General features: G+C 38.0%; 1 protein-coding gene across 2 annotated transcripts in view; it reads right to left on the bottom strand.

The window, feature by feature from the left end:
• Positions 1-1,107: 1,107 nt before the first annotated feature.
• LOC138694927 (dopaminechrome tautomerase-like) overlaps positions 1,108-11,153 on the bottom strand; it is a 60,658-nt gene continuing 50,612 nt past the window's right edge. For both annotated transcript variants that reach the window (XM_069819122.1, XM_069819121.1), the window contains exons 4-5: positions 7,335-8,048; positions 1,108-1,333 (exon numbers count right to left, since the gene is read on the bottom strand). In XM_069819122.1, the coding sequence (XP_069675223.1) occupies positions 1,181-1,333; positions 7,335-8,048 (867 nt within the window). In that variant the 3' untranslated portion in view covers positions 1,108-1,180. The remainder of the gene's footprint in view (positions 1,334-7,334; positions 8,049-11,153) is intronic.

The following is an 11,153-nucleotide window of genomic DNA, read 5'->3' as shown; positions in this document are numbered from 1 at the left end:
AAACTAGTCCCTTCATGTAACCCCACAACCAGAAGTCACAGGAACTGTGTTTAGGTGATCGTGTCAGCCATGCAACGGGCCCGTTGCGTCCACTCATCTGCCTGGATACCGTTAATTCAAATGACGTTTCACTGCATGACAATAATGCGCAGATACTTCATCTTGAAGTAGCCAAGTGTTCAACCATTGGTTGTGGTAGTTCAGTCTGCAGAAAGCGCAAATACGCAGCACCTGTTGACTTCATTGTAGCGTTTCTTTCTCTTCAATAGCGTAAACTGGGGTTACTTTGAACATTTTTTCAGGAAGTCATATTTAGGTTTCTACATGTTGCATTTGTTATAGATGAAGGTAAAATATCATTAAAATCATTCTCATACCAAATTTACCTCCATCTATAACAAGTGCAGCATGTAGAACCTAAATATGATTTTCTGAAAAAATGTTCAGAGTTTCCTCTGTGTTCAAAGTAACCCCAGTTTATGGTAACAATAATTGTACTTACTGTGTACTGTAGAGTGTAGTCTGAGCGATTGATGCATGAATAGCTTCGACATAATGTCCCGCAGTGATGCCATATCTCGATAACAAAGCTGTCCCAGATATATGTTTATATGACAAAATCGGTTTATATTGGAATATAGAATACTCTACAATACTTTATAGTACACAATTACGACTCATTATTATTAAGTTACACGATGTTTTTGTTTTGTAATCAATAAAAATGTTGTTCTGCAGTTTAAAATCTGTGATTTCTTATGTACACGTAGTTAACATGTTGTGCAATCAATATATTAAAGTATGTTCTGTGTATTATAAAACAAAAGACATGGACATAGGCCCAAGTTATTCAATCAAAAGGTACTTTGTCTAGCATTTTATAGCAAATTTTGGATTTTTTTGTTTGACGCTTTAGTTTTACTGTATTCTAAATATTAATAAGAAACATGAGGTTCTGAGAAATAAGTTGAAAGCATTGAGACAGAGAAATAATGTTTTATTGGTGTCTCCCTAAGTTATCTGTGGAGGACAAGTTTTTTTTTTATTTAAGGTTATATTCTCACTTATTCAAGGATTAAAAGTTAATGAATAAATGAAATGCATTAATTTTTGTACTATCACTTTTAGTTGATCTATTTACATGTTATTTATACATATTTCGATGATGTTAATCATTTCGCTAGGCACAAGTTGTACCTTGAACTAACACATCAACAGGAGCCTTCAGTATACGATATTTAACAGCATTCTTGTCCCATGAACCAGTAATAATATTCTGTAACTGCGATGTTAATGCAAACAGCCATTCTCTGCCATTTGCATCTTCTTTGATCTGCAATGACAAGGAAAAAAGTAGCAGTAGTAATAATAGTATTTTATTTAACTATGCATTCTACTGCAGAGTTTATTCAGCTTTGAAATTCAACCCGGATGTGAAATGGCAGACAATTTTACCTGGAACCCTCTGTCAAAAAAAGGATTTTTCTTCGTGTGCCGTAAATTTACAACTTTGCCTTCCAGCTTTCTTCTCTTCTGGAGTAAACCATGCTAAGAATTTTATTGTCCATTAAAATGAGAAAAGTGTTTACTATTTCCATTTTAATGTCGTGTCTTTATTCGTCGCCTAGCAGACGAAGAGACGTAACTCCAAAAAATCGATTTCAGAGATACGCATGTCTTGAATACTTTCATGTATAAGATATATATATATATATATATATATATGGCTGTATTAAACCAAACCCTTTAACTCTATTAAATATAGAATATAATCTAAATTTAACAGAAGAAATACTGAAATCAGAAGTAAACACTGAAATACTAAAACAATTGTCTTTAGAGACAATTAATATTAGGTACCCTCCACAAAATTGGCTTCATTTATACACTGACGGATCCTTGATCTTCAGAGAACAAGGTGCAGGTGCAAGTGTTACGTGCTGTCTCTTCTCACTTTATAGGTCTCTTGGATATGGAACAACAAGTTTTGATGGAGAAATCATTGCAATAAGTGAAAGTCTCAGGAATCTTTTATGCCACATCAATAAATTTAAGAATGCAGTTATATTGTCAGACTCCAAAGCAGCTATTCTATCAATAGTCTCTAAACACACACCTTCATCTCAAACAGCAGAAATAAATAAAATGCTCTCTCAATTAATATCACTCAATAAAAAAATTGTATTCCAATGGATACCATCCCACTGTGGAATCCTGGGAAACGAGAATGCGGATGCTTTGGCAAAGAAGGGCAGCACTGCTATTTGCAGACTTGTTACTAAATCTACGTATTACTCTGTGAAAAGATTTATTAAATCTACATACTTAGACTTCAACAAACAAAATTTGATAACACAATCTCAAGGGAAAAAATGGAACTCTCTACATCATAATCCACAGTTAATTCCCGATTTACCACGAAAATCATCTGTAGCTGCATTTAGATTGGCAACAGGCCATGATTGTTTGGCCAAACACCTGCATAGAATTGGAATATATCAGTCCTCTAACTGCCCATTGTGCAACTCAAACCAAGAAATGGATTCGGAACACCTCAAAATCTGTGCTTCAGTGGCTGGCCATGATAATATCTTTGAAAAATATTGGAGTGCAAGAGGTCAAATGACTTTATTGTCAAACGCCTGGCATTAGAAAACAACAACAACATATGGCTGTATTGAAAACCGGTGTATTTCTAAAACCAATTTTTTTTGGGGTTACGTCTCTTCGTCTGCTATGCGACGTATTGACATTTAGTGGGTGAATAATGATAAATATGTGGGGGTAAGTTGCATTGGCTTCTATTTAACATGCATAGTCAACTTGAGTAGATCATGTGTGATTTCTTAATATTTGGAGGTTTTAGGTTCGATTCTGAAGTATGTTTGTAAGTGTACAGAGGGGGTTGGGCAAAAGATCTTCCACGTATAGGCTGTTTAAACAGGTGCATTAAGTACACAACCACCAAACAAGTAGGAATAAGCTGAGTGAGTGATCTTCTGGGTAGCTTTTCAGTCCAGATATGCCTAAAAGAGGTCTAAAGCGAGATATTAATGGTTAACAGAAAAGACCTACCCTGATCCACAATCGCTTACCAGCTATCTAGCACCTAAGGCACAGTTGTGGGTGTTGCACAGAGAAGCAGTAACTGGCTGGTTGTCTCCATTGATATCACCGAAGTTTGTACACCTTACTCTGATACTATATTTTTTGATAATATGAATTTCTGATCTTGTCTCAAGTATTGCTCCACTCAATATCAGGGATCGATCCTGAGGCAACAGAATAATAAGTCCAGTCTAGCACTAAGCTGCGAAAGAATAATGCTGTCTCTACTGAGGTTCTGTTAGTTGTTTTCTTCAGGAAAATACTAGATAATCCAGTATCATTTTTAGAAACTAAAACATTTCTTTGTTCTGTCTGCTCTTTTATTTCTTTTCGTATTTCTGCTGTGAAATTATGGTGGACAGAGTATCTGTGAGACATTTTCTTGGGTTAGTGTTGTGCATAAATCTATGTCTTAATTTGTCAAATTTTCTTGAATTCTCGTTTAAACTTTTATGTTTGTTTCGTATGTAAGTGGTGTGTAAGTGGAAGCAGAAAGTTAATCTGTTACTAATAATTGCTAATATTTAATATCAGCAATATTTGTCTTGATCAGTAATATTTTATATCTAAATAATTTCATTGGTGTGGAAAACAAGAATGAATACTTGCTAAACTTTATTAAATTCTACCCAACCAAATGCCCCCCCCCCCCGATCAGGTCTAAATCTCCAAATTAAGATATTGTTCATATGCTGTAGTGTAGAACAGGAAATAGTTTGAATAATTCCAAGGGAAAAATTGTTCTGGGACCGGGTATCGATCCCGGCACCTCTGGTTGAATGTACCAGCGCTCTACCAACTGAGCTACCCAGGAACTCCACACAACACCGTCTCAATTTTTCCCTTTATATCCACACAACTCACGTAGCCTGATGAGACGCCAGAGACCCACATCGAGTGCACACAATCTCTGTGTGACTTGGAATTGTGGTTTTCTGTTAACGTGTCTACAATAACGTATATATTATGTGAATCTAACTTTTCGGGTAATGCTACTTGTAAAGCAGAATTGATTAATTTCAAGGGAAAAATTGTTCTGGGGCCGGGTATCGATCCCGGCACCTCTGGTTAAACGTACCAGTGCTCTACCAAGTGAACTACCCAGGAACTCCAACCAACACCATCTCAATTTTTCCCTTTATATCCACACAAATCGCGTGGGCTGACGAGATGCCAAAGACCCACATTGAGTGCACACAATCTCTGTGTGACTTGGAATGTTGTTTTCTGTTAACATGCCTACAGTAACATATATATTATGCAAATCTAGTTTTTCAGGTAATGCTCCCTGTAAAGCAGTTTTGAATAATTTCAAGAGAAAAATTGTTCCGGGGCCAGGTATCAATCCCGGGATCTCTGCTTGAACATACCAGTCCTCTACCAACTGAGCTACCCAGGAACTCCACCCGACACCATCTTAATATTTAATATTTAATTAACATTTAATATTTATTTAATATATTATAATAATATACGACACCATCTTGTCAGCCCACGCGAGTTGTATGGAGTTGTAGGGAAAAATTGAGACAGTGTCGGGTGGAATTCCTGGGTAGCTCAGTTGGTAAAGCTCTAGTACATTCAACCAGAGGTCCCGGGATTGATACCCGGTCCCGGAACAATTTTTCCCTTAAAATTATTCAAATCTGCTTTACAGGGAGAATTACCTGAAAAACTAGATTTGCAGAAAATAGTTTGGTAAAAATTTAGCTTGACTGTTATTACCAGTATCAAAATTGGAATGTATTGTTTTGGTTTTGTTTCAGTATGTATTTATTTAAATAGCATTATCTACGAATTATTATAAAAACTTTATATATTTTTTGTTAGTGAAAATTACGTTTTAGTTTCTATTAACTTTGGTTGAAATATTTTCTTAAAAAGTTAAATTAATAAAATGCCAACTACTCTGTGTTAAGAGAAATTGTTATCCCTGCAAATTTTGTCTAAACTGTATAACCAGGGGCGTAGTCGTGCCAAGACATCACCCCAATCTTTTTTCTGCAATCTTGGAGTGCCCTGCTTCTTTGTTTTTACTTTTAAAAACTTTTTAAAATAATAATGTTGCATTACTCGATTTTATTCAATTTTGTAATTCATAAGTAAAGATTAGTAAGAGGAATTCCCTGGGTGTCTAGAGTCTGGAAATTTGTATGAATGTGAGTGTGATTGTGAGTGTGCCGGGTTAATATTAATTAACCAATCATCACAAATATAAAAATACATCAGGACTGTCACTGGGCAGTAACTTGAACACACGTTTCAGCGTCACATTGTTGACAAGTAACTCCATCTGTTAGCACAACCATAAAGCATCTAATAGATGCTATAGAGTTACCAACAATGGGGAAAAAAAAAAGAAGGATTAGTAATGTATAGGCTATAATAGCAGCGACGTTATACAGTAAAAAGTAATAATAATAATAATAATAATAATAATAATAATAATAATAATAATCATTATCATCATCATCGTCCTACAATTATTGAGGCTAATGGCCCATTACGGTCTCAACCCATCTTTTTGAAGATCTTCCTAGTGTTCTCTTCCCTCTTGGATAGTAGATAAAAATGTGATGAGAAATGAGAGTCTTTTCCATGTGGTGAACATGTTGCAGTCAGTTAGTTCTGTAACTATAGATGTAATTCAAAATAGAAGATATTTCAAGCTCTTGAAGAACATCTTCGCTCTTTTTACGGTCTAATCTAGTATAGCCAGCTGTTCTTCGCAGGAATTTCATCTCGTTGGCTACTGTTCGGGTTTTATCTCTTTCCTTCAAAGTCCAAGCCTCACAAACATAAGTTAGTACTGGTCTTGCCAATGTTTTATAAGCTTTAATCCTCGTATGTTTCTGCACTAGTGAGGGTTTAAACACTTTGCTGATGACTGCCATTGTAATAATAATAATAATAATAATAATAATAATAATAATAATAATAATAATCATAATAATTACAGTATTTACCTGCTCCCTGAAACCTACATAGGATTGCAATACCCTACTTTTATCCTGCACAACTTTCCTCAGTCGGCCGTAATGCTGGAAATTTTTGCTGGTCAGTTTGTTTTCTTTGGTGTATTGTCTCTGTGACTGTGATTTTCTTTTAAGTGTTAAATGGAAAGCTCTTGTTCTGATGATGTCATTTAATGTAAATTGATATTTAAATAATCTTGAAGATGTGATTATTCATTGTAAGGGTTGACATACCAGAAGAGCCACCAGCATAGCTCAGTCAGCGGAGGCGCTTGCCTGCCAATCCGGAGTTGCGGTGGGACGCGGATTCGATTTCCGCTTAGGCTGATTACCTGGTTGGGTTTCCCTCAACTATAAGGTGAATGTCAAGTACATAATCCATGGCGAATCCTCGGATTCATCTCGTCAAATACTATTTCGCTATTACCAGTTAAACTATTAGTTGATACAGTGTTGTTAAATAACAGAGAAAAAAATTGACACGTGCATAGCTTTACTATGTTGCTTATCTTACATATAACTACGTGTGAGTGCAAAAGTGCCAGTTTCCTGTCCTAACCAACGAATTTGCATGCACAACAGTCTTTGTATTATCTGTGTTCTTCTTGTATTGCCCTTGTTTTTCTTGTATTCCCCTTGCCCTCCTTGTATTCCTCCTGTTCTCCTTGTATTTCCCTTGTCTCCATTCTTCCTGTCTCCCCTCGTTCTCTTTGTCTTTGTCTTTTCTTATTATCTTTCTCATGCTCTCCTTGAATTCCCCTTATTATTGTCTTCCCCTTTTTCCCATTCTCTTTCCCTTGTTCTCCTTGTCCTCCACTCTTTCTCTTTGTATTCACCCTTTTCTCCGTATCTTCCCCTTGTTCTCCTTGTATTGCCCGTTTCTCCTTATCTTCCCCTAGTTCTCGTATTCCCCTTGTTCTCTTTGTATTTTCCTGGTATTCCTTGTATTCTCCTTATTTCCTTTCATTATTCTTGTATTCCCCTATTCTCCTTATGTCTGATTCTCCTTGTATTCCCCTTGTTCTTGTAATCCCCCTTTTCTCCTCGTATTCCTCTTGTAGCAGCGTGTGGGAGTTACATTTTATGTGATGGTTTATTCTCAAGTTACCTCACGTCCCCTGTCTAGTGAGAAGAAAGACGTAGATTTATGTCAGAAGTCTTAAGAATAAGCTAATTTAGGAAATACTTTCTAGCTTTCATTTTGTTTGTGGCTTGTCCCTACATTTATCTTGGAGTTAGCCTGTAGATTACCTTTAATCCTGAGTTGAATTGAAAAGTCTCGTCATTACGCATTAATTGCACAATGTTCTCCGATCTGTACTGGAGTCTCGGGCTCCAGCAATTAAGCGAATTCTTAGGCAGGATGCTGAAGAATAGCGCTCTCCCTTGCTTGTCCATGGCAGAGGGTCCAGCTTGTCCCGACCTTTGTCCTATTGAGTATGAGAATTCTGTGGTTGGACTTTGGCCATTCCTGAAGTTGGACTCTTTGTTAAGAGTCCTTGTGGATACCATGGATTCCCAAGTGCTGGCCAGACTGTGGAAGTACATCGTGCTGTCTCCGGTCGTTGGATCTTGTGGGGAGAGTGCCATACCAAACACTCCGTCCATGAGATCGAACTGTCGCCCATTGATGTCGAAGTGGCCGTCAAATGGGTATGGGTAGAAGAGGTTGCTGTTGGCGATCCATGATCGTGGAGTGACTGCGTCCAGCACGACGACACGATAGCCTTGCAGGTCAGCCATGTAGACATAGGCGTTCTTGCAGCTGTTCTTCAACAGTACTTCCACATTCCCTAACAGTGACCGTCCTTTGACCATGTCATCTGGCAACTTGTACCGCCACAGGAATTTGTCGTTCGTGATATCAAATGCCAAAACTTGTGGCTGACAAATACGCTTCGATGCGTTGGTGAAGGTGTCCACTTCGCCTGCGTCGATCACCCACAGCTGCCCACACTTGTCGATCTGTGCAAAGAAATATTAATATTAATGTATTGTGATTTGAGACTTTCAAGAAGTCAACATGGGATTTTTGCAGGGGCGATTTCTCAGGGCATGCTATGCTTGCTGCGCAAGCCCAATATTTTCGTAGAATGTGTATTTCTCAAAATGGGATTACGTACATTAAAATTTATTTTGATTTTTGGAATACTGTATAGGCGTAATACCATCCGCAGGTTGCACACCGCAAGTATCGCAACGCTTGCTCGTTTCTCGGAGCTACAGGAAAGACGTAGAAATAGCGTGAATATGATGCGCGCGCAAGTGCCTTCCTCCTTAGTCCGTCCTAGGCGCAAATGCTTCTGTTATGTGTTGTTTGAAGCTCTGGTCCGAGAGCTACACCAACGACTATTTAACGTTACACAGAGCAGTATTGACAGCGGGAATGTGCTGTGATTTGCGAGTGCAATGTAATTGTATGAGCGAAATGCATGTGTTAGCTGCTGCATGTATTATTAATTCTTAAACACTAATTTGAAGTATTGCAATGACTTCGGAATTTTGTGTTATTAAAACCTTATTATTAAATCCATTTTCCCAAAGGACTATTCAAGAGAAGACAGACATTATAAAGAATATGTGCGCTCGTTCAGTGCAGCTCAATATAACAATATGCATTGGTTGGCAGGGTCGAAAAAAACTAAATAAACTGTTTTGTTGGCCATGTTTGTTATATTATATCGAACTTCTACATCTGATAAGCGAATATGATCCATGACTCAATGATTTCATAATTATAAAATAAATTATATAGGCTATGTGGGTCTGATTATTTTGATTAATTATGAATTATTATATCCTCCCATCTGCTCCTATGAATAAAAGAGCAAGCCTAACTTTCGTGACTAGCATTCGCCCCTGGATTTTTGCATCTTGTCATATACTGTATGTAAAAGGTAAAGGTATCCCTGTAACATGCCATGAAGGCACTTGGGGGGCATGGAGGTAGAGCCCCATGCTTTCCATGACCTCGGCACTAGAATGAGGTGATGTGGTCGGCACCACGCTCTGACCGCCTTTTACCCCCGGGAAAGACCCGGTACTCAATTTTATAGGAGGCTGAGTGGACCTCAGGGCCGTTCTGAAAGTTTGGCACCACCTGGGATCGAACCCCGGACCTTCCAGTCCGTAGCCAGCTGCTCTACCAACTGAGCTACCAGGCCGTCCATATACCGTATGTACAAATGTATAAATTTTCGTAGCTATGTGTTGACTTGATCATTGAGGGAAGGCATAAAAGATAGATTCGTTATCAGTAGCTAGCTCAATACTCCTCCCCGTTTTACGGAGGAGGAGCCTGTCTCGATAGAGCTTAATGTGCCTTAGCATTCCTATACTTAGGAATGATTGCTGAAGTCCAAATGGCCGCTTTATTTGTAGATACCGTGACTCGGCTGTGTGGTACCATTTGCCGCTTCATCCACCTAGACTTATGGTTCTGATGAAAATTCCACATGAGTGCCCCTTCAGGCCCCCAACACCAGAGAGGGCACTAAGCTTTCTCAGACTGATGCTATCTGTATACCAATCTGCACCATTTCGGGTGAATACGTTTGAAATAATTATGATAATGAAAGGAAGTGTGACAGTAGAATGATGGAGGGAAACGGGGAACCCTGAGAAAAGTAGTGAGAAACCTTGGCTTTGTCCATCACAAATTATATACATATATTCTTGTATGAGGTCTCGCCATCCTCATTGAATAATCAGTGACTATAAGTATCCATTTTGTAAATATCTATTAATTTGAGAAAAATTCGTTCTGGCACCTTGAATCGAACCCGGGACCTCTCAGCTGTGCCCACTGAGCGCTCTTTCAATTTGAGCTATACCGGGACACGATCCACCGGGACACGATGCAGGTATAAAAAAAAAAAGTCCCGTCGCTTTAATTTCCGGCAGCCAATCACGTTGCAGATCGGCTACATTTAAACGTGTGCGTCTTATAATTCGCTGATGAAGACGTCATGCATTTCCTAAGGCTCGATAAATACTTAATATAATCGCCCGCTATTTTGGCTCTTTCGTTGGCATTCGCAGAAAGCACACGAGGACGTTATTTGCCACTCAATTATTTTCTGAATTACAGTGCGTTTGATTTATTATCATAGGAGCTACGACATGATAATGTTTAACGGTTTGGCAAATAGATCCCTCGTCTGGTAGTTCGGCAATGAAAGAACAAAAATGGCGAGCGATACTATCTACCTAGATTTTATAGAACCTTCACTTCCTAAGACGTAAGCAAAGAGGACTCTTGGGTTCCCTCTAGTGGCCGCCCTCTGTACTACGTCATAGAAGTCTATGAACGTAGGACTGAAATACACACATGTACTGAGGTGCACTCGTTATGAGTGACTAGTTGGCCGGGATCCAACGGAATAAGCGCCGTCTTACGCATATCATATATATTATTTTGTGCGAGATCGTGCGTATTTGCTTGTTTTCCGCACAGAACCAATACGCGGTAAGTGTGAAATACCACATTCAGTATTCCCAACGTAACACACATAACAATTTCCCTCTTCTTACCGCTTAAGCGCGACATTCATTTTACTGCTTTAGGCTTTTAACATGTTATTTTTAGAGACGTTTAACATAGTAATAATTATAAATTGGAAACTTACCACTGCAATTTCACCTAAATGCAATGTTAATTATTGTTTTTAAATATTTGCAAAAATTAAGTAAAGTCTACTACTCCACGAAACGTATTGCATTCCTGATACAAGTAACATTAAGGAAGCCATGAAAAAATCAACTAGATTCCAGTTGCCGATGTTATTACTGCAATATGTTATGTAAATAATATTGTTAAAATATTAAAATTAAAAATAAATCATTACATAACCTTACCGCTTGTTTTAAGTTCGCATTTATAGACTGGGGGGGGGGGAAGACAGACGTATATCACGGCCTGCTGGAGTATAGTAAACACAGCAAACATTTTATAGCAACAATGTTGAAGAAAGATATTTTGGTGTTCCGAGGTTGCAGTCATTAAACAGAAACGAACATGGAGATTTCATTGCAACTAATTAGAAATTCGTCTTTCAGATATGTAATAAA

Source organism: Periplaneta americana, chromosome 2, assembly GCF_040183065.1.
Source record: "Periplaneta americana isolate PAMFEO1 chromosome 2, P.americana_PAMFEO1_priV1, whole genome shotgun sequence".
NCBI lineage: Eukaryota > Metazoa > Arthropoda > Insecta > Blattodea > Blattidae > Periplaneta > Periplaneta americana.
This window is presented reverse-complemented; position numbering and strand designations above follow the sequence as displayed.